Here is a 25,751-nt window from a genome sequence, read left to right as displayed (position 1 = left end):
TGTTTATACATTTTTTTTACATTTATACAGGTTATAAATTTGGTTATTGACACAAATTTAAGGTCAATTTTGTGAGTCATCTCTAAAAACTTTTTACAAGGAGTAGGTACTTCTGTAGCCTCTGAGTGTAGCTCAGAACTTCTCAAGCGGAGGGATGATGAGGGGCACACAGGACTTTTTCAACCTTTTGTTTTAATTTAAGGATTGACTGGAGTTGTGCTGTCATAGAGATTTCAAGTAAGAAAATTTCATTAAACAAACTAATCATGACCTAGGGAAAAAGGATGACTGAAAGATGTATGTATGTTCTGAATGTATGTTGTGGCTTAATACAAACAGCTGGATGTCTTGTCTTTCCTTTCCTGATACTTTGGACTTGCTTGTGGCATGGGCACCGAAATTTCTATCATTGTTTGAAAGAGAACAGGAACCAAGTACTAACCAAGTTCTTAGTAGATAGATGGGATATTATTAATGTATTATGGTTTAAATCTACTGAAAATTATTACAGTAATATAAAATACTGTACAATTTCATAAAAATTAGTTAATTTATTTCATCATTAAAATGTATCATATCTATTTCATTGTTTACATAGCCAAAACTGAAGGTAAATTTAGCAAATTGGCTCTATTATACAGGCCTAAAATTTATAAAACATTTTATTCCTAATCATTGTATTATGTGTAATGTAGACAATACTTATATACAAATATTCTGAAATAAACCTGTTTTCCTTTCTCTCTTGAAACAAAATATAGAAGAGAAATAAGAATATTGCATGGTCTCTTCCATATTCATATATTAACTTCAAATTTTTTTCTGTTTATCTTGGGCTGCAAGAAGAAATAAGGACTTGTTAAAAGTGGGGATAGTAGATTATAGTAAAGATGAAAGCAGGTTGGTGGAACCTTGAGGTGGCCTGAAGGGGTGTTTAAAAATTAGTGTCATAAGGAAATCAGCGTAACTTAAAGGAAGGGTCTTTAAAAACTTATGCTGAAGCTTCTGTTTATCAAACATGTTAAAAAATATTGTAGGGCATAGAATAGAGTCAAAAAAAGGCAAGAATACTTGGAGTTCATGCATTAAAGAGGCAAGTTGGAAGAGGAGAAAGAACAGTGGGTTTTAACCAAAATTAAGAGTTTTTGTTTTGTTTTGGTTTGGTTTGGTTTTTCGAGATAGGGTTTCTCTGTATTGTTTTGGAAGCTGTCCTGGAACTCGCTCTGTAGACCAGGCAGGCCTCGAACTCACAGCGATCCATCTGCCTCTGCCTCCCAAGTGCTGGGATTAAAGTTGTGTGCCACCAACGTCCAGCTCCAAAATTATGAGTATTATGGAAACTTACTGACTAGTAAGATAATTTCAAAATACATCTTAAAGGGGTTTGAAAAAAATTACCCTGCGAAGATGGACAATTTTCCTCCCAGAATGCATGGATTGTTCAATTGCAGAGCAAGGAGTTCTTGGTAAGGTACACTTCAGAAGTCTCTAAGTAACACAGGCTATTGGCATTGCCCTTATCAACAATAACATCATTGTAAGACCTCATTGCTGAAGATATAACATCTTTTAGGCATATGTCTTAGAGATATTAATTTCAACTGAAGAGGAAACTATACCCTGAGAGGTAGCTCACAAGCTACTCTATGGGACGCTAGGAATGAAAAACAAAACACAACACATAAACAATGGTTTGATCCCAAACTAAACCATCCATGGTAGTAAACTGACCAGTCTGGCAAGTTCTGCTCATTTCTGCAATAGTGACAGGATTGCTAAGGGGAAACTAGCAGTTTTCTCATTATATTTGAAGCCTGTTCCACAGGAAGCAATTTTAAGCAGGCACTCCAATAACAGTTGAACCCCATGACAGGAGGTCATAGGCTCTAGGATAGTATTTGCTATTATTATTTTGCTAGGTGTTCATGTTCTCAAGTGTTCTTTTAAATATTATAGTCCAACCGTTGACCTGGGCTTCCCTGATCTCCAGTCAGATGAGCTTCTTTTTGTAGTGGTGAGGGATCAAAGGAGAGGTGTTTAAATGGTTAACTTTCTGAAAATGAAAGAGTGGGTGCACAGTATTAAATTATGTATTTTTATCATATCTGTAAGGCAAAGGAACAATTGGGAATATAAGATCAACAAAAGAATGCGGAGTCCTATGAAATGGTGTCTCTCGTTGTGGCGTGAATATCCTAGTCATGAGCTTACATCCTCTGCGGTTACCTGTTTAAGACCTATATAAGATCAAGACAATACAATTTCATCTAGAATATTTGCCAGCCCCCATCCCTAACTTAAATTTAAAAAAGATCCACTGGCAGGTGTCTGCTGCTCATGAAGAGACTAATTCTTTTATTATGGGGTGGATGTGTTTCCCATGATCATGTGTATGGCCCCAGACCTATGCATGTGTCAACTCTAATTACCCGCAACTATTAACATTGCTAATTTGTGACAGATGCTCACACATGAGTAACAGTAGTTGGACTCAGAGGGTCATGAAGGCAGAAGAAGAGTTTGAGAAAGAGAAATGAAATTGGCAGGAGGACTTGTTGAGGGTGATGTATAAGTGAGTGTGGGAAGGTGGACATGAACATATTTCAATGTAAATGTGTATGAAATCTTAAAGAAATGTTTTAGAAGATAAGGCAACATTATATGTTTTATATATAGGATAACGTATGTGAATGAGATTAATGTTTTAGCTTTTGTTTTATCTTATTGTAACATAGCTTATAGTATTATTATCCCTTAGGAGTCTGCTTGTTTTTAAATAAGAGACTAAAAGTGAGTGGATCTGGATGAGAGGAGAAGTAATGAGGAACGGGTAGGAGAAGAGGGAGGGTAAAAACCTAATCAGGTTACATTATGCGAATAATAATCCATTTTCAATAAAAGGGAGAAAAATGGAAACACCAAAAAGAAAAAAAAATCAAGTAACTACAAATGATATTTTCATCCGAACATAGTAAAATATTTTTAATTTATTTCCATTAAACGAAGTCTTTAAAAAACTTACATAGAGGTCTCAATTTAAAATCCTAATGTATTTTCAAAATTCCACACCCTGTAACTCTATCTGTGGCATGCCTGTCCAGACAGACACTTCTATTTGTTGCTGGTAAAGGTTGAAATACTGTAGCCTATAAGCAGGAAGATCAACAGAGATACACCAAAATTTTGTTAATTTTTGAATCTGAATCCTACCTCAGAAAGATATTTATGGACACATACATTAAAATGTGTCTACACATAATAGTCATTGCATAATTTCACACACCACCGCAAAACAGAAAACATGAGTTACTTCGGGCTTCTAGAATTCATATGAGAGTTGCAGGGACAGCAGTGAAAAAGTCATTGACCTCTTAGTGTCTCATTTGTTGAATAATACAGCATTCACTAGAGATGTTGTTGTTTTCATCATTTCCATTAACTGCCCTAACTATTGACATTACTACAAAGCTGTGGGATAGATCCCTCATATAAAGATAAATATCTAAAGACCCTCTTGCATGCATTCCTTGCATCCAAAGACTGACTCAGAGCTTAGTAATACTTTCTGTAAATAACAATATTGAACATTTTCAAGCTTGTTACCTTTTGATGTGCAGCTACTCAATTCTGCCATCATTGCATCTAAATAGCCATAGATAATGCTCTTGGGTATATAATTGATCTCATCCTTTCTGGTCATCCTTTACCCGTGTACTTTTCCATTAAAACACGAACAATTGGAAGGTTGCACCATGAGCCTTCAGCCCTGCTTACCACTTAGAAGATTTCAACCATAAGTCAATGGCCACCAAGTCCAAGAAAGTAGCTTAAAATATCCTTTCAATGAGACATCATCTTTCTTCACTATACATATGCACAAGACAAAGTGAAAATTAGCCTTACTCTTTCCTTCCCTCTTCTAGACAATTTTATTATTTTCATATTTATTTAATGACACATATGTATTAATATGTAATAAAATAAAAGTTAAATATATAAAATATCTTTATATTGTTTTGCCATTAAAGAACCAAATTTTTCTGTTTCCTTTGTTTTGCTTCCATTTCAAAACCTAAAGGATTATAAAAAATTAGAAGCTTCTAACAAATAAATTATTTGCAAACTACTATGCTGTATTTTAGTGTTCATACATTTGTCATGTCACAGAATACATTTCAGGATATAAACACAAAGTGCAGATAGATCATTTGCTTCGCTTTGGTATGTGTATGTGAGTTAATATTGTAGAATTGTTTCAGATCTTTTTCTGTGTTCTGTATACTGACCTCTCAGCTTCTCTCTACTACAGATAGCACAGCTTCTGACAAATCCCTGATGGGCCATAACATTGCATGTGATTCTGCACAGCCTGAATGCAAGGGAGGTACCATGGTCTGCATCAAGAACTTTTTTTAAGCAGTAGTGATAAAACAAAAATAAATAGTCACTCAGGGAAATGGAAGGAGCTGAGCCTGCAGTCAGCGATTCAGCTTCTGTGCTAGCTGTTTGTCTGATGGGTTTTGAGCAGATGCAAGTGCAGCTGCTTTCTCAAATCAGCAATTAATCAGAATTAAGCTTTCCCACTGCATTTTCTGTTCTAGAACTGAAGTGTTGCATGTTTAATCTGCCCCTTATAATGAACTTGTGGTTTCCTCAAAATGTTGACATGCTACTCTCTTTTTAAGAAAAGGAAAATTGATCTTATATTATTAATAATTTGCTGGCTACATTCTTTTTGTGAGTTTTATCATCATTTCAAACATATTTAACCTATATAGAAAATATATGCAGGTATATTTTAAAATTATTGACAGCTATTAGACAATAAGTTCATGTAACTTAAAAATTCTGATATGAGGGTATATCTTAGCAAATGAAACAAATATTAAATATTAGAAGGTGAAGTATTATTTTAACACCATGTTCATGAGTCAGAAACAAATAAAGTACCAGTCAATAGCAATAGATCACTTAGAACAACTTTGAATTTTAATAAACCATTATGGTAATGTAGACAATGGTACTTAATTACATACCCTCCTTTAGGAAGAAAATAGCAACATTGGTGGGAAAACATATTTCAGTATGTTTGAATCACATTTTAAACAGATGTAACCTGAAGAATAGTTTCTATTTTTCACAATTATTTTGAGTTTTCCAGTCTAAGGGATGACTTTCTACAATGTGTGCAGCATGCTTCTATCTCTTCATTTAACACTTTCACTTTTGTCTCACCACACAATTTCTCAAAACAAGAAAACCTAACAAACAATTCCAAATGAATCAAAACAAACTTACTTTTCCAACATACTGTGGATCTGGTCCCATGTGTTCTTCTAAAACAAAGAACTGGTTCCATACCCATCCCCTCTTGGGACGATGATGGACTTCTGTCTCCCCTTCAGTGTGTTTGGTTTGGTTTCTGGTCACCTTGATGGAACTGTGGTGAGCAGTTCCATAACACCTCTGCACAAAACAGAGACACACAAGGACTGGGCAGATGCAAGATGTGCTCGTAATTTTCATTGTAAGATCACGTCCGGTTCACACTCCTTCTTGTCTTCGTGGCCTACTAGGGCTCAGTGTGCCTTCAAGAGGAAAGCCGGAACATCTTTTGGAAGGACAGTCCAAAGTAGGTCATTTAGTCTGTCCATGATTTAACTGCCCATCAGCAAAGGTCAGACCATATTTACATCGTTATTCATGGCTGGAAAAACAGGGGCAGCCATTACATCCCAAGTTGTGACTGCTGGTAAACACAGCTCATCATTTTCTCCCTGATGGGAAGAGAGAATTTGTACATATTACTAAGCGTGTGGGTTTTAATTACATTTTCTGAATATGTTACATTCATTTTGTTGTTTAAAATTTTACTTTATATTCCAAGCAAAGTTATATTCCTTTAAAGCATGCTGATGATGGGTAAGGATTTGCCTAGAAAACACACTTCTGTGCTTTGCTCTGAAGATATTTTGGCGAGATTTGACTAAGGGATGAATAATTCTGAATGCGGGTCTCCATACACCCTGAGGCAGGATTCTGGACAGAAGAAAAGAAGGAAGAGGATAAAAAGAACTAAGCTCAGATGTACCTCTTTCTGCTTCCTGACTTTGGATACAATGGGAGCACAGAATGCACCCTCCTTTTGCTTGCCTTCACCCATGCAAACCCTAAGTCAAAGCAAATCTTTCCACCCTTCTGTAACTTTTTCTACGGTATTTGGTTTCAGCAATGAGAGAAGTAACCAATGTAATAATAAAATAATGGCAAATGTTTTCAAAACTACATATAAAGTTTGTGCTTGAATGAATTTTACAAGTAATTTCCTACCTTTAATATTCAATATTAATTGCGCATGTACTTATATATATATATAATGCTGTACTTATATCTTTTGGTAGTTACAACAAAATTAATGTATATATTGCACATTAGCACTGCAGGAAAATCTATAACCATTAATTTACTAATAAAATCTGTAAACATTGATTATTGTACACAGATAAATAGGCCTTCATTCCCAAAAGGGGAATTCCTTGCAGCAAAGAGATAACACTACAGAAAAACACAACCATTCAAAATCCAGGGTTATGGAGGACAGTCCCAATGGAAATATTTGCAAAACACTCTCTCACTTAGTACACAGGGATCCTTGTGGGAGACTTGGTGGAAAGACTGTAAGAGCCAGAGATACAGAGTTACTTGGAGAATGTGTCTTCTAGTAACAAAATATACAACAGCCATAAATTCTCACCAACATGACCACCAAAAACTCAACAAGGAAACTACCAACAAAAATGCCATATTCGGTGCCAGAGGTAGAGTTCATAAGGCATCAACCCTACATAGAGAACTAAAGGCACCTCGGTAAGTCTGGGAAGGGAGACAAGGTCCTTTCCAGGACAGATAAAATTGCTGTACAGTGACAAATGGAAAGACCTGAAAATGTACATAAAATATAAGAACTTGTTACATACATGTATATACAAAGTCATATATGCATGTGATAACAATTAATAAAAAGTGTCCTTGATTAAAGGATAGAAGGGTTTGGCGTTAGGTAGTGTTTGCAGTGAGAAAAGCAAAGAGAGAAACCTTGTAGCTAAATTACAATATCAAAAACAGTAACTTTTTAAAAATATACCACATTTTCAATCAGTACTATCACAAAAATCAAACAGGCTTTTAAAGTCCTTAGTCATTAAGAGTAGGATTAGAATAGATGAATCTTACTGGGAAATAGTTGCAGCTGAAAACAATACCAGGCTTGAGAAACAGGTTGACAGAGTCAAGCATGAGTCATAATGCCAACTGGCTAATGCTTGACTTCATATGTATTCTCATATACTTTTCATAATGCTCTAAGTTATTCACTTTTTGTCATGGCAAGACAAATACCCAAGCTGGGGAATTACTTCAATAAAGATTTGATTTTACTACACAATTTTTGCAACTGTATCAAGAAAAGCTTGAAGGACAAACAGAGATTAAACCACCAACAGTAAAATATTTTTACTAGTCCATATAAGAAATATTGAGGATCTCAACTTAGAAAATGTTATAGTTAAAGAAAATGTGAATTTTTTACTTGATTAGAAACATGAAATGTTTTACCTACTTTCTTATTAAATATCCATGAGGCATATAGGCATAAAACATCATATGTAGTTAAATGAATTGCACTGCAGTGGGCATAATGTTATATTTAATTATTTTTAAAACACCCTAAGTCATCATTCATAGCCTGGTTTTTATGTATAGTTGAAAAAAATGACATTATGTAGTTAGGGATGAAAATATTTTAGAGCATCAGTAGTCCTTTTTACCTATCAGGAACTTTTCTGGTGAATTAGAGTTAATGATTATGGCATTTTACTGGTGGCATAAGAATTGTGTAGGAGTGAAATTGGAATTATATTTCAAACATCTGACAAATGTGCTAGTCAAATTTTATGCCGCTTTGGGAAAGCAAAGATAGATACATATTTAACTTATTTTGTTTTAAATTATTCAAAATTTCCTGTAGCTTATAAGAAAAAAGAGTATTATTCTAGGTTCAAAGGTGTACAGGCATTGGAAAGAGCATCAAAATTCACAAAATGTATTATGATTTTTAAAAAATAATTCCCCAATATTTCTATTTGCATAACTTAAAATTTTCAAGTCCCAATAGTCATACCTACTAAAACTTTTGGCTTAAGTAATTGTGTTCAATGTTCATTCTATTTTACTTAATACACATTTGGTGAATATTTGAAATTTGTCATAGATTTTTGTCAACTCATGAATTTAAAGAACATATTTTAGTAACTCCTCTTAGAAGCCAATGTGACAAATACATAGAAGGTGTTATTATCTTAATACTTTCTCACCACTTGGTGTGATTTTCAAAAGAAATTAACATCTTTGCCCTTTATGCTAAGTTATTTAACAAAGCATAATTCATGAGACAATGTGAAGAAAGTGACTTTTGAAATGCATTACAAATATATTGAATGAGTGACTTTCTTTACAATGTTGATCTTGTGTATCATTGCAAAAATACATAAGTGCTCTTTCATCTGTGTGCACGTTATGAAATTTTAAGCTCTTATGGCAGTTATGAAGAGTGATAAATATATTGCTGCAATGAGAGAAACAAACATCGCTATTGTACTTTTGAACATAATTTCATGGCTCAGTTGCTATGCCATAGCCCAACAGTGTCTGTACACATTGAGGCCGCCAGTTGTTCCCCTCCAGTGGCAAAGACATGATCGTTTCTCTGTCTTACCCACATTATTTCCTGCTTCTCTCTAGGCATAGTTCTCAAGGATTCTCATCAATTTTAATAGTAATAAAATATTCTTTCAATAAAACTGTCTTTGTGTTTGAAAAACTAAATCTCTGGTGTGAGTGTGACTGTAATAATATCCCAAAAATATAATATCTAAAGAATAGAATATATACATTGGTATAAAAGTGACCTATTGTTCGTGTTCTGTGTTCTGCCTGAGTTGTCTGACATTGCTTGCAGAGTTTCATGTCTGGTACTTGGAATAAATCATTTTTCAGAAAAGGAGTTAATATTACCAGTAACATCAGGAGACCTGGATTATAATGTTCATCTTAAAGAATAATATGCAATTGCTATCGATACTTTTTTTCTGAGATTGGTATTTCTTGTTTACACTCCAAATATCATGTCTTGTACATAAGACCTTTGACTTGAACTACTTTTTAATTTAAATTTATCAATCTTAGACTTTAAAAAAGCCTGGAGAGAATTTTATGTTTTTAAAAATTATTTCTTCAAGCACAAAGGTATAGCCAAGGCTAGTCTTGAATTCATGGTCCTTCTGACCTTGCTTCCTCGGTTTATAAGACCAGTGTGTAACTTCACAAATGGCAACCAAAGATAGGATATGGCATTGAGCAAATATTTCTCAAAAGAAGAAATATAAATGAATAAAAATAGTTTTAAAGGTATTCAGCATCCGTAGCTATTAGGAAATAAAAATTCAAACAGTCAGAACTCCAAACATTAGGAAAACAAATGACAACATATTCTGGTAGTGCTGTGGAGGAAAGGGCCCATGCACTTGTGCTGAGGTGATAAATGGTGCAGCTCTGGTGGAAATCAATGTGGTGTTTTCACAAATACTCTATTTAGACATATCATATGAGCTACTGAGCCACTCCATTTCCCACTACAGAGACGCGTGCCCCTTTATGATCATCATATCTACTTATGGTGGCTATGCATGGTAACAGTCTCTATTTCCATTAGCTGATTACGAAAATGAAAAGGTGGTCCCCAAGCACCTTGCAATTTTATTTAGCTGCAAACCTATATGAAATTTGCAAGCAAGTACATAGAAGTAGGGAAATATGTATTGTTTGATGTTCAGAAATACAAATGTTAAATGTTCTAGCTTACATTTGTATCTTTAGACAGACTGTTTAGCTTGTGTGTTTATCGTAGACTCCATGGCAAAAGAAGCCAGGAAACGAGGAAGAGGCTAATTTGGGGGGAACTTAAATGGGGTGGATTCATAGAGAATAAGTGACAGGAAAGGGAAACATAGGGATAATGAAGAGGGAGGTTTAAATGGTGAGAGGAGTGGGAGGAGATTGTAGGACACAGAAGTTGTAAGGTGAGAAGTAGCTAGTACGAGGGATGTTTGAAAAAAAGCAAAAGAAAACTTGCTATTATGTCCTATGTAAGTCTACTGGAGTTATACTACAGAGAAGATAATAATGCTCCCCCAGAAGCTATGGGTTGTTAAATATAAAGGCCAGTGTCAGGTATTGGATACCTTCACTGGGTCGTTGGCCAGGGCCATTCTAGAGATTACTACTAAAGATACTACTAAAGGTAATAGAGAATGGAGAAATCAAGTTGGTACCAACTGACAAATTTCTTCTCTCCCATCTAGATTTCATGGTACTGGGAGGTGCTACTGGGTTGCTGAGGGTGAGCGTGCTAGAGACATTATACATTGCAATTACCCGAAGTTGTGCTTACTTACAAAACACATCCCATAGGAAAAGTTTCAATGTGTTTACTGACTGTATATATGTAAATATGCATCCATTCTGAAGAGTTCTAATTTACAATAAACAATGTTCTCAAGATCTTGAAGATGTAAGACTATCTTGGAATAGTTAAATTTAAATTTCAAAGTAGATATCAGACCTAGACTGGAATGGTCATGTGAAGTAGCATTCTTCAGTTCAGCCTGTCTGATGAACATGCTTCCTTTTTGATAATCACACATTCTAAAAAGAGAACAACCTTACTCTATCCTTGACAGGTTCTTTAAAATCACTGAGACTGCCAGGCATACAAATATGAAATTATTGTATTTGCATATGTTAATTCCAATAATTAACTATGAAAATTACAGTTCTTGAATAAAAGATCATTATTTTTTCCTAAGTTTTGATTCATTACATATGCTACATCATAATATACCAAACTAAGACACGTGGCACATATAAGATTTTAGTCAGTTTACCTTTTGTCACAAAGCCCAAGGTTTTGCACTGGCCTTGGATCCATCACATATCTTCCTTTACTGACTAGACATATCTTCAGATACATATCTGAACCTGAAATTACAGCTTTCACTGTATCTTGGATCCAATCATTGCTATGTGTATACAATTCTTGCTTCAAGTCTGTTTTCTCTGTCTATGATGGTGTCTGCTTCTTTGTTTTTAAATATATATTTCATTTTTAAAGGATTCCATTTTAAGGCTTTTCTCTATAACTTTGTGAAGGCTTTTATATCACAGTGTACAATTTTGAGTTGAATAATTAAACTCACCCCTCCATCTGCCAATTGGTATAAATAGGTTTTGCTTAAAGTCCAAATGAAAATTTGTGTGCAGCACATCGAATCATTGAGAGCCTTACTTAATCCATTGTTTCTGACTCAGAATCTCACATTCTGTCATAATTACAGCAACTGTTCCAGGTCAAGTTGTTTGCTTGTAGGAGGGATAAAATAGGATTCTTCTGCTTCACACAGTCGTGCATGCATGGAATCATACTACTGGAAAGACTGAAACAAGTTGACCATGTTATGAAGCATGTTTGGGCTGTACAGTGAGATCTAAGATAGCCTGTATAATATAAAAGGTCTTGATCTGAAAACTAACAAATAAAAGTAAAACTATAATTCCCTTACCCTTCTATTGGAAATCTACATATCACAGTTCATTGTTACAGCCTTTGTCTCTGCATTTCCATAATCTTGATCTGATTTTTACTAGAGAAGTCTATTATGTGATCACTATTTGTCTAGTTGTTCAGTGGATATAGCTGCCAAAGCAATTTGCATAAGTAAGGATTTCTTCTGGCTTACACTTTTGTTATAAGGCCTCCTCTGGAGAGTTAGGGGATTTGTGAAGCTGACCACACTGTATACTGAGTCACAAAGCAGAAAGTGACCCATGATCACACAAAGCTCACATCATGCCTTAATTTATTGTACAGGCCCAAAGCATGAACCAAGTTGTGCATAATTCAGGAGAATCTTTCTAACTTAAATGATGTCATCTGTAAAATCTCTATTAGGATTTTCTAGACTCTTATCTCTTATTAACTCTATATCTTGGGAAGTGGACAATACTGGCCATCACAGTTTTGTATCAAAGTTATATTAGCCTCTTCATATTTAATGTATTTTCCATTTCTATACTAACTGGCTCAGTTTGTATAATTATCGAGCCAGTAAGGAAATATTTGTAGAGTGAGGGAGAAAATAAATTGAAAGTGAACAAAATAATACTGTCTCTGGTAGTAGTTACATTGTTAAGATAGCTCAAATTTGTGACATTTAAAACTGTGCTGTAGAAACAAACTAATTTAAAACAGGAGTTTACTCAGTTAAGACACCCTGCCTTTGACTTAAATTTGTGTTACAATTAAGTTTCACGTTACCAGATAATAAAACTACATTTTATTTATTAAAGTTCTTTTGTATGTAGAGAAAATTAAGCAATCCAAAGATCAATGCAAAATCATTATGATATTCATTTTTCGTTGTCTCTAAAACTCAGATCTGCCTGGGGTTTGTTAATGGAGTCTTGATGACATGTGTTCCAGTTGTAGTCCAGGAGACACATCTTAGAATTATCCCTGCATTGGCTATATCCCCAAGAAGTCACATGGCCAGTATATGAAGCTTGTAAGAACATTCTGCTTTTGTAAGATAAACTAAGAAATTCCTCCCTATAATAATATGCTCAATCCCAAGGATTGGCAGAAGTAGGATCGAGTATGTTTCTTGAAGTTGTCCATTCCTATTTTACAATGCTGAATTCCTTGTACATTTTAAAGTTAATCTGACGGGTACATGCAAAGGAAAGTAAACATTAGAGGTGAGTGTTGGTGGATAATACTGAAGACATCCTGAATATCTGAAGGACAAAGTTTCTGTGTATGTTTTCTTCTCAAATATTTTAATAAAGTGGGCAAAATCGACTTTGAATGAATTTCTGAATCATCTGATTGAAAATGACAGAAATACAAAAATGAATATTTTAAACACAGGCTAAGCATTCTAAGATTTACCTGAGGCTTCAAATGAGAGGTGAATTTTATATTGTTTAATTACCTAAACAACATCAGATACTACTATACAACCTAACTATTGGACATCTAATGCCACAGTAATTTAATATATTTCTTCTTTTTTCTTGAGAACTATTAATGTAAGATATATATTTAACATAAAGTTTCAGAAAGTTAGAAGACTTATTTGAAAGAGATAATAAACTTAAAAACGTTGCTTCATGTAGATTTCAGAAATATCAAGTATAGAAGCAAATTTCACAGACTGGTTCATTCTTCCCCCATTCTTCAAAGGCTCTTTGGACACCAATAATGCTCTAGTCACTTCTCTCAAACCAGAGATTTGTAATTAACTACATATTGGATATCCTTGGTACTGTTAGTACTAGATAAAACATACTAAATGAACATATACAGATACTTGATATTGTAATGCATACTATGGAAAACAGCAACAACAAAACTGCACACACACATTTTAAACAGGAGTGAATTTCGAGTTCAGCAAAATGAGTTGCCAAAGAAGTCCTATTTCTTAACGATTAATGATGCTAGGCATATCTTCAGGTACCTGTTAAACATTGACATGTTTTTGTTCTGTAGAAAAAAAGTGTCTCTTTAGGTACATGGTCTACTTTTAATCTATTTTTTGCTTGTTTTACTGTAGTGTTGTAGGGATGTCATGTTGTTTAGATAACAACTCAATAAGACAAGGATATATCCCCTAGTCTGAAAAAGATTCTGTCCTAGTTTCTTTAGATAAATTCCTTGTCCTTTCTTAATCACTTTCCCATATGAAGTCAAATAATGGATATATTGGTTTGTTTGATGGTGACCATAAATTCCTCAGACTTTCTTCTCTGCAACAGAAACAATATCCAATGAACTGTTTTTATATTCCCTGGTTCCTTTTCAGCTTGAAAAAACCTGCTCAAGAACTCTTAAAGTAAATTAGTCCCAGTTCAATGATTGCACAGCTCATTTATGGGATCTATAAACTTGAAAAATCTAGTTCACTATTGAAACTCTCATATATGTCAGGTATTACTTTTGTGAGCTCACTAGGCATGGTTTTAGATTCTTTTAATACAGTTAGTCCCATTTACATTTTATTTTTAAGGTAGTATGAATAAAATAAACATGATTTTACTTCATAATGATTCTGTTTACTTAACACCTAATCGTTTCAGAGCCCTGTAGGATAAAAAGACATACCTCAGTATAGGTTGTATTTATGATTATGTGAGCGAACTGACAGTAGTATAACTAAAACCTCTTCCTGTTCCTTGATATGAATGCTAGTGAACAATGTTGTAAGGTTTTCAGAAAACAGTAGGCTTCTGAGAAACAACAACCAAATATGATGAAACAGGATACATTAAAACAAGGTACAAGCTCCCATATCTGAATTGGACAAAGCAACCCAACAGAAGGAAAAGAGTAAGAAAGCTGGAATGGATCTTGGGGAAACAGGTGTGGGGTGAAGGGAGCTGGGAGGAGTGAAGGGAGGGGAGGCTGTGGTGTGAATGTATTGTATGAGAGAAGAATCTAGTTTCAATAAAATATATGTTAAAAAACCAGCCTTGCAAAGTGAACCCATATTTTTCTCTTTCTAATTTAACAGTTACTTACTTTTTTACCTTTTTCACTTGCTCATGTGTGTGGCTAGAGGAACACGTGTACATCTTTGTGTGCCTGTCTATGTGAATGTGTGGCAGCCTGAGAGCAAGTATTAGTATTTCTCAGGAGCTAGTACCTTATTTAGAATTTTTAAGCAATGGTAATTTCGGTGTTTGAAATGCAACTTTTGTTCACCATGTAGGATAAGGTAGCTGGTTCATTAGATTGGGCTTGCAAACATGTACCACCCCAACAGGATTGTAGATGACTGATTCAGATTTCCTGGCGTACTTACTTGTGTTTACTTAGTAAAGGATGGCTAAATGACCTACATGTAAGCAACAACATTCTTATCAGATACTAGATTAAAAGAATTTTTGTCTTTTAATTATGTATTTATGTATATGTGGGTATGTGCATGAATGAGTGCAGATTCCCTCAGAATCCAGAAGACTGTATTATATCATTGGAGCTACACTTCCAGGTGGTTGGGAGTTGTGTTACATGAGAGTGGTGGTCCAAACCTAGGTCTTCTCTAAAGAGCAGTGTGTGTGAGCTTAAGCAGCTGAACAATCTCTGTAGTCCATATAGTACTACACATAGTTTAAAGGTAATATATACCATTCTACTATTATGTGGGCTGGTCTATCAAAAATTAAAAAATGTAATGATAATCAACTCAAAATAGTGTGGAAGGGAGATGTGATTTTATGAAATTATTGTCTTTTCACCAGCTTAGAGAAGTCAGCCATGCATACTTAAAAAGAATTTAAACAATATAAGAATCTTACAGATTATAAATGGGTCAAGATTCACTGCCACTGTAAACTAATTTAGATTAAAAGGCAGTCTTTGCATCAGTTGAGTTATATCAAGTGGTAGAGATGACTTGACTGTGTGGATTAGTGGTAGAGAACATACAGGCAGTTTGCAGAATATTGCCATCTCTTTGATGCTGTCACTCAGACCCAGTACAGGAAATTAACCAAATGTTTTCAAGGAGTTACTAAATTTTGATATACTAATAGTACAATATCCATTAAACACCTAATGTTTTTAGAAAAAGTACTGAAAGTAAAAGAGTTTTGCTTTTACTATGTGAAAACTCATTGAGATTTTATTTGCAATTTGTTGTGCACATATCCAGCTTTTGCATTATCCTTTTTATACAGCTTTATAGCTTATGGCAATTAGGAAATAAAGCAGGGGAAATGCTGCATTCCAAAATCATTCAAAAGATTGAATATAAGGAAGGGACTCATGGTTGTATTAACATCCCTGTGGATATTGCAGTTAACTTCTCTTGGCTACTGAATTATGATTTTTTTTGAGTCTCAAAGAAAAAGTTGAATCATAGAAATGAAACTGTATCAGAATTGTGTAATATCTTCCTCTAATATGTTATTAGATACATTAAAGACAGAATTTCCTGGGAAATTTGCAACATTATAAATATAATTGCTGCAACGTAGTCTTATAAAGACTTTTCAGTTGACATCTTATCTTCCTGAGGAATATTTCAGAGCCTTTAAAATAACAAAAGTTACTCCCATTATTATAACTATAATCTCCATGTATTAATTATTATCATAAAAATATTTATTTTTCATGGTTTTGTTATTTGATTTGGCAAACATTTGTCTACTAAGTAAGAAAATCAACAAATAATAACAAATTGTCTATAAATTGGATAAGAAAAAATTTCCTTGCATATAACTTTTACTTATAAAGAAACAAGGAAGTTTTCCTTGGTTGAGGTAAGGATGTAAATTGAACAAGCCATGAAAAGTAATTCAGTAAGTGTTTTCTGCCTCCATGAACTCTGCTTCACTTCCTGCCTCCCGGTTCCTGTCTTAAGACTTGCTCTAACTTCTCCTCAAACAGGATTGTAAACTGTAAGATGAAGTAAACACTTCCCCATAAATTACTTTCAGAAGAACAGACACCATGGTAATATTGTACTCCCTGAAAGTTTTATGATATACACAAGCTTACATGCTGATGTTGAACTATAGGTAAATGTTTTAAAAGACGATACCATGCCTATGCAGTACACATGCAGAATAGTTAACAGTATGATCTCTGAGTTACACCCCTAAAGAAATTAGCATGTTTCAGAATAATGCAAAAAGTCACTATCAAATTATTTCAATGTGTGATGAAATTAGCAAATGTTTATATGATAATATTTTGTTGTATAGATATTTGTTAAAGGATATTTGGTCAAGTTATGAAATCTCTTATATGTACAAAAGTAGAAAACTGTCAGAGAAACATGGTCCAATTACGAAGTGTCCCAACAGTCTCAGTCATTTGAAAGCATAGTTCCCAGCGGGTGGTGTTGTTTGGGAAGATTTAGCAGGTATGACTTGGAAAATGGATTTGTTACTGGCAATGGACTTTGAGACTAAAGGCCTCACCTATTTCCAGTTTGTTTTCTGTTTGCTGATTATAATTTAAGAGTCAAGCTTTTAGCTTTCCATTCCTTATACCAAGTCTGTTTGGTCACCAAGCTTGTGAAGCCATACATCTCAGAGAACTTACACCCCGCTTCACTAAACCAACATAGCCCTTAACTACAATTTCTTCTTTACCACACATAAGTGACATCCTCATTCTTTATCAAGGGACCTTTTCTGAACAAGGGATAGAGACCATAGCAAGCCACAAACAATCAAAACGAATAGCTGTGAAGCTCAGTCCCAGTGAATATATCTAAAAGTCAGCTGCTGTACCTAAGGTTTAGTGGAAGAAGAAGGGATAAGAGTTATAAAATCAAAGGATGGGCGGGAGGGTGGGTAGATGATGTAGGGGGTGAGAGGATGGGAGGGAGCAGTGACTGGAATTGGTATGTAAAATAAGATTGTTTTAAAAATGAAGAAAAAAGAATTACAAGATCAAGAAGTTTGCCATGAGACTGTAACATCTAATGTTTTCAGGAGCTACATAAATAAAGTCTCAACAGCATGACTGTCTCAACATGACCTGGACAATGTCACCAGCAAGAGTCATCCAAAGTGGACAGGGGGAAACGTAATGAGGCCTCAACCCTAAAGACAGAAGTACAGGCCTGTAAGGAATTCTCAGAATAGAAGAAAAAAATAGTCTTCCTTAGAAAAGAGCATGCCAACTGGCTATCTAATACTAAATAGAAAGACCTGAAGACATATATACAAGTATCGTTATACAGACTGAGGAAGAGATATTCTGAAATATATATTTATATACATTTATGAATATAGCAACAAATAGTGATAAAAGAAACCATGAATTTGAAAGGGAGCAAGGGAGCATGGGAGGTTGTAGAGTGAGGAATGAAAAGGGAGAAATGATGCAATTATATTATAATTCCCCAAAATGAAAGAAATATGAAAACAGTAAACAAAAAGTGTTTAATAAAAGAAAAAAATTAACAGCTTTCCAATAAACAGACTGTCTGGCACCTCCTCATCTTTCCGCTCATTCATGTATATGTTTAAATAATTCTAAACAAATGACAAAAACAGAACATCTGGTGCTTGAGGTGGAGTGCGTCTTCCAGCTGTGCTAAATCCTCAAAACATAATATGTTTTTTCAGTAGTAATGATTTCATAATTGCAATCTTTTTAACTTAAAACATACAAACTGCATGTTGATTTAATAGTGCTGAAACAAATATGATCATATCATTTCTTACAGAGATTAAGAAGGTATTGTATTTGAAGAGTTATGCTTGGAAAAATGGTAAACATCTCTTTTGATCTTACAAATCGTTTTTGATATTTTCAAGCTGGCTTTTAGGGGAAAAAGGATGTATTATGTAACGACAGAACAAGAAACATTATGTTCTTTATAGAGGAATTGCATTTATTTAATGTCAAGTGTACATTTGTAGCAAGTCTATTCAACAATTGTGGAAGCCTCCCTTTTATCTCTATGAGAATGTTAAATTAAATTATGATACTTTGTAGAAGAAGAGGCAATAAAGCACAGTTTACGTTGGTGTTCATGCTTTTGAACTCTGCTACTGAACATTATGTGCTGTAACCTAGCAGCTTCAGCTTCAACTGAAGCTCAATTTAGAGGAAAACTCTCAGGTCAAGCACAGAGAATAAATCCCTTCCTATTTTGCTTGGTATAAGTATATTACTAAAGCTCTGTGTGATTGCATATTCACTAATGCTTGTGGTGTAGTGTCTTATAATATGCATGTGAGGTGTCTGTGAATTATACTTTTTCAGACAGGGTCTCATTATAAAGCCCCAGTTAGCCTGAAACTCTCTATACAGACAAGGCTGCGCCTCACCTTATAAACATCTACCGACATCTCCCATCAAGTTCCTAAATTAAAGGTGTAGGCACAGGAAGCACTTTTTGCAGTGTTGGTCAGAGGAGTCTAAGAGATACCCCAAAATGTTATGGACTATTGCTGCTGTCAGTTGCCTTGCAGAAATTGAAGGTAAGACATGTTTGTTGGACAGAATGTGTATGAATTAAATTGGAACTGAGCTGGCATCCTTCTTCCTGAAGACTAGATATCATAGTATCTGACAGAGCTGTGCAAGCTGCCAAGGGATAAAAGCAATCAATAGTTCTATCCAGAGTGTCTATAAACCACAAAATATAGGCAAAACAGTAAGATATTTTGAAGGATACAATGGTGGTGTTTACATTCTAGAAGCAACCAATATCACCTTGCTTGGAGTTTAGGCCTACAAAATAGGAGTTAATTCATTATTGTTGCAGTAAATTTAGCTCAATTTTACATGGCAGCTCATGCCATAGAATATACAGAGGAAACTACTACTGCCATGTTTCCAACTGATACTTTTCCCAACTGCATCTAAAAATGTATTCTGATACATACAAATGGATGTAGTTCTCCCCCCTCATGAAAGAGCCTTTATTCTTTGGCAGGTGATGGGAACATAACAGAAAACAACAATAGTTCAAAATGAAGGAGACAGATGTCTGTAGAGAGGACCTATATGCAATTAATAAATGTGTGTCCCAAACCATAAACCTAAAACTTAGGGGCATTGGAGAAAAAGAGGACAGAAAGATTTGAAGAAGTTGAGGACCAGGATGTCAACTGTAAGATAGTCTCTTCTAAAACAGAATTCAAAACATAAAAATGAGTACAAGAAGGAAAAGGGAAAGAGAGGTAAGTGTAGATCTTGTGGCGTTGCAGAAAATATTTTTAAAATGTGCTCTACTAATTTTAAAAGGAATTAACAAAGCCTTATATTAGTTAGATCATGTTTATAAATATCTCAGAAACTGGCTAGTCTCAAGGAAATCAAATATTTCATCGCATCAGATGTCATAACAATGTGGGTAGAAGAAATTAAATAATAAATTAAGTCATTAGTTCATGATACTGAAAATAACTATCAAGCAATATTTCACACAGTCGTAGCAAAACTTCCAGGAAAACAGCTAGATTTTTTTTGTAAATACATATCAGTGTCCTCTGTAGTTCTTCACAAACTCACATGTACAAGGTTTCAATGTTTATCCATTATAATTGTTACTGTCGAACATTAAACATTAAGCATTTTATTAGTTAATTTCTTGTCACAGAAAGACTACTGAGAAGTGTACTGTGTAACTGCCCTGGTCAGGTAAAACTGAAGCCAGGCCTTGACACATGGGCGATTGTCATCCCAAATCTTAAAACCACTAGCCCTGAATTTTATAATCTTTGTGTGCTAATTAGCTTTGAGCTAATGTAACTTATGCAGTACAATGCTTAGATAATCAGAACTATCTAGTGTTGTAACTTATGAAATTCTGAACCAAACACAAAATTCAGAAATGTAATGGAGGAATCAACCAATGGGAAATGAAGACCTGTTAGCTGCTGGTAAGAAATCCCTTCTGGGGAATCCAGGATGGACAAGTGTGTGGGATTCACTCTACAATCAATCATATCTACTGCTAGGTGAAGCAACAGCTGTCCACAGGGACCACTAGCACAGCATACCAATGAGTGGTTTTCCTCTGCATCCTTGGTCTTTCTAATTATCACTCTTGGCTATTCCTTAGGATAATTTCACCAAAAAATGTATCTTCTGGGGAATATGAATCAACTTATACTTTTTCATGAACCTTTAATTTTGTCATTTGGGAGGATGAATGAAATAATATGTACAAGCAGCTAGCACTAGTCCTGTAGACATGAGTGAGCAGGTGCATGTAAGTGCGTTCGTTTTTATCTGTTTTTCATTAAAGTCAGATACATAGAAGTATGGCTTTTGTCACCACAAAGAAGTCAAGTTCTATTTTCAATACTGAGTTCAAACAAATACAGATATAGCCTATCTGAAAGTTATAGTAGCCATCTTTGCACAGTGACAGATAGAAAGATGGAACAACACTGGATATCTGGCACACGGGGGTTCATTTTTTCCCTGTACAGAGGAAACCATTCAATTTTTTTTACACTGGAAATCCCCCAGCTTCAGTCAATTGTTATACATGATTCTCTTAAGGGTATTCTGTATGCCTGTGTGTCTACTCATCATCATCATCATTGAGATTGCTCTTTATCTCTTCCAGGGATGGAATGGTTTTACTGATATCTGCCTGCTCCCATCTATAAGAAATTTAAGGGAAGAATAGTTTAGCTTGAGCCTGTGGCTCTTTAGGTAATGTGATTTTTATTATTCTTTTCCCACCATGAAGTGAGAGGTCATCATGGAGTGAACTTGTTTACCCAGGGTATGACTAGGGAGTTCATTGAAGCTCTCTGCATTTGGTTCTCTGCACATACTGTGTATTTCAGATTCATTTTCAAAAATTCTATTCATGATAAAAGAAATGAGGACCATATTTTCAGAAGTTCTTCTGACTTCAAAGTTTGCTTCCCTTTATCATTTTGATTTTCAGTTAGTGATATGTTTGTCAAGTATGCACTGCGTTAAAAATGCAGAAGCAAAACAGAGAAAAAATCTCCATGAAAAACAAAATCTTTCTTATGTAAAGCATTAATTTGTGGATTAGTTCTTCAGTTCTGCATTTGCACACAGAAACCAAGTCTCTTAAAGCACAGAAAGCATTTCTCTCTACAAAACTAACCATGCCTTGAGGCGTTTCTATAATAAAACGGAGAGCAATCAGCCTGGGATGGAGATTGTGCCTGGAGAACACATAATCAGTATAATCAAATTATTATCCTGTCAAGAAAGAAATGTGTCCTTACAAAACCCAGCATCTAGGATAACCAGCAGGCTCGCAGTGACTGTTCCACTTAGTGTCAGTACAGAATGAAAGTCTTACAGACGTGGACATAGGAAAGGAAAGATGTAAGGAAGGGATCTGGCAATAGAAAGCTTTTACTATTCAGGGGTAAGAAAGAAAGGAGATATTCTTTGTCTAAAAGTGCAGTACAGGTAATGAGCAGAAGGTACTGAACTTCAGGCAGGATTTCTCTGGAGGAACTAATACACTGGTTTCCAGAATTCTCATTTAACATGTCTAGAGATTATGATTAACCTATGCCTGTTACATCTTTAGAACAATGTAGATTTGGTCAATAAATTTCTACTTAAAATCAGCCTAACTAAGTTCATAGAGTATGAAACACTTAACTTTTATGTAGTACCCACTCATCCCCCAATGACAACATTTGGACAATATATACTTATATTTAATGATTATAAAAACAGGGGCTTTACAGATGGCTCAGTGACTAAGAGCAATTGCTACTTTTTCAGAAGACCTGAGTTATTTCTCAGCATCCACATGGAATGTAGCAACTCCAATTTCAGAGGGTCTGGTTCCCTTTCCTGGTTTCCTTAGGCACCAGTCATGTACATGTATAAATGCAAGTAAAACACCCATACAGAAATTTATGAGTAAATGAATATTTAAAATAATTATAAAGAATGTGAACTGTGATATCTTGAGAAAATGTTTTCTAAATTCTTGTCACATGGTACATTTCTTACCAATACATGGATTTAGGGAAGATAAAAACAATTTTCCTGATTTCTTAATCTTAGGAACCTCAATCATCTTTCCTTACTGTATGTTTTTTAATCCCCTTGAGTAAAGACAGAATATGTAGCTTATTTGTGTCTAACATTATTGGAATATTGATTTATATAGAAATAAAAATCATTTGCAAGTTCAAATCATAAGACACTAAATTATCCTTTATAGACTTCACTTATTAGATAAAAGTCTCTCTCCATTTATACAAAAATATAAAAGATGAGCCCTATGGTCAGAAGAAAATTTGGTCAGTAAACCTAATGAATGTCATAATGTTTTTTTACAAAGTTCCCTGAAGAGGGAGAAGAAAGGTACATGGGCTGGGAACTTGAATGCAGCCTTTGGAGATCCCAAGTAGAGACTCACTGTAACCACCTAATGCACAAGAAGTGAGAACCAATGGTTTTTAAATAAATAAAAGGTTTGTTTAAGTATCTTTTTAACAACATTTCCAAGGACAAACAAAAGTGGAGAGGAGTGTTTGCCTGTAATTAAAAACAGAGCACACACACACACACACACACACACACACACACACACACTGATTTTAAGAAGTGGTTATCACGTTTATACAGATCGTAAATACTTGATAATCTATCTAGTTACCATTCAAACACTTTGGTAATCTCAGGACAAAATTGCATGCTAATTTTTAAGTATGTCTAAGTAAATGGCTTAGTCTACACTAAGCCTAAAACTTGAGGTCAAAATTAGTACTTTGGGGAAATATAATCCATAAGAACATATTCTTTTGGGAGAAGTAAGAATTTCTATACAGCTCCTAGGAACAAAGGTTGCCTTGGTGTGACTAGAAAGTTTTTCAACTTTGTTTCAACAGCAGCTATGTTTGTGTTGTCTGTGACAAACCTTACAGAAAATTCTGTCTATTATCTTTCTTGTGGAACACAGAAATATGGAGAAATCCACAAAATATTTATAATTTCATTCTCCCTGAAATCTAAAATTGATTTTAAAGGTAGAGACAGTCTTATAATTGTTGCTAATTCTATACATAATTCCCAAGTTTAGATGACAGAGAATTTACCATAAGGAGTGATTTGGTAAAATTAAAAGGTATTGATTTAGGAAAGTAAGTTTAGGATAGATACAAGATGAAAACCAATGACTACTTGAAATAGAATCCTTGATGCCTTACCTATCATTTCATAGTTGATTAAAACCCAAAGCCTAGAGTTTAAAGCTTTTCAGTGTTAAAACTTGGGCTAAAGTTTCATAGTATCTAAGTATAAACAAACAGATTTGATTGGTAAATAAAGACATAGTTTTGGCATACATAGACACGATGAAACAATAAGGATTTGAAGACTGGAAATGGGATAACACAAAATATCTTATTCTAAGAGTTTTGACTCAATATGGAGTCATAAAGTTATATTTGGGGCTTGTGAAAGACTTGGCAATAGTAATGGATGTGGGAGTAGACAATGACCAAAGAGATGTTATAAAACAAAATGATTGATGCATCTAGGTCGGTTCTCCCAGCAGCTTTCCTAGAGCTGGTTTTTTGACCTTCACTGTAGCTTTCATACAGAACATATACCACCCCTACTTTGCATTGTTAATGCCATATATTATGCGAAAGCAATGGATGCTTACTGAAACAACTCAGATTAGATCCAACAATTTAATTTTTCACTAAGAATCAGAGCTACCAGCATGCATGCAACATTTTCTACATTTACAAACATACTGTTATAATTATAAAAGGAAAATATTCAGTGTTTTCCTGCCATAGTTTCTCATATTGTATATCCTTGGATTGTATTGTTTTAGAATATTTTATTATTTTAAACAATGCTGTTCGAGTTAATGGCTGAATTTTCATTTGAAAAGTGTGCTAAATGAATGTTGGACTGGGTTAGATTAGAATTTCTACTAATTTCTGCAATTAACTTGAATGTACTTCTGCCATACTGTACTCTGCCCTGCTATACTACAATGTATTTGAGAATGTAGACTCAGTATGTCCAAAACATATATGATGACCTATATTGAAAATATTCTATATTCTACAATATTAAATGTGGAGTTATGATTTAATACTTTAGGTTTATACAAGTAATGGCATCATAATCATTAATTTCAAAATTACTTTTACCTGTAATAAATGCTAAAATAACAAAGTAGTATTTTAAATACTTTTATTTATGTTTTATTATTGATAAATGCCTGACATGTGTGCTGAGTTCATACACTTAGATACCAACAGTCATATAAACTTTTCTCTAGTGAGGGACCAGAAAAAAATTAAGCAGTTCCATTTCATGTGTATATTTTCATTTCATTAAAATATGATATTTATCCACACATACTTATATAATGGAAATTATCTTTATATATTAAAGTACTTGGTGATATGGTTTCCTATTCCTGAGATTATTGTCATTGTCAGCTTCACATATAGTAATGAATTCCTGATAAGTCCATACGTTTATTAAATATTATTTGTTGAGAAAATTCACATTAACAATGGCTAGCACCATTCCCTGGGCTGAGTATAAGTAAAGAACACAACATGGACAGCTGCCTCCAGCTACTGCTACTCTGACACCCTTGTCATCATGGATTGTGACACCACATTGTGAACAAAAATCAAGCATTCGTTCCAATAGCTGACTTTGTAGGGCTTTGCCACAGCAACAAGAAACATTACTAATACATTCACCTCTATCCATTTGAAGACCTGGTCTCTAGTCAGTTTGGCAATGGCCATGTACTGAGATTTTCAAAGTCATTTTGGTATGGCCTGTTATCCCAGTCACAGATAGTCAATCCTCTGCAGTTTATTTCACACAGGTGTAAGGGTTTAAGTAATATATAAGCATCCTCCAGGTATGAATTTAAGATCTTTAAATAGATTTTTAAACATAATTATGCTATTTTTGTCTTATGTATATAGATGTTTACCTTGCATGTATGTAAATATGTGAATGTGTGACTGCTGGCTGTATATTCTAGAAGAGAGTGCCAGATCATGTAGTACCACTGTTCCAAAAGGTTGTTAACTACCTGGCATGTGTAGTGGGAATTGCACAAGACTTTTAGCAAAAACAACAAGTGTTCTTGATC

General features: G+C 34.4%; 1 protein-coding gene across 3 annotated transcripts in view; it reads right to left on the bottom strand.

Moving 5' to 3' along the window:
- Cdh18 (cadherin 18) overlaps nt 1-25,751 on the bottom strand; it is a 796,302-nt gene that overhangs the window by 258,443 nt on the left and 512,108 nt on the right. For all 3 annotated transcript variants that reach the window (XM_040757658.1, XM_040757657.1, XM_040757659.1), the window contains exon 2: nt 5,299-5,777. In XM_040757658.1, the coding sequence (XP_040613592.1) occupies nt 5,299-5,526 (228 nt within the window). In that variant the 5' untranslated portion in view covers nt 5,527-5,777. The remainder of the gene's footprint in view (nt 1-5,298; nt 5,778-25,751) is intronic.

Source organism: Mesocricetus auratus, unplaced genomic scaffold, assembly GCF_017639785.1.
Source record: "Mesocricetus auratus isolate SY011 unplaced genomic scaffold, BCM_Maur_2.0 Super-Scaffold_100015, whole genome shotgun sequence".
NCBI classification, from domain to species: domain Eukaryota; kingdom Metazoa; phylum Chordata; class Mammalia; order Rodentia; family Cricetidae; genus Mesocricetus; species Mesocricetus auratus.
This window is presented reverse-complemented; position numbering and strand designations above follow the sequence as displayed.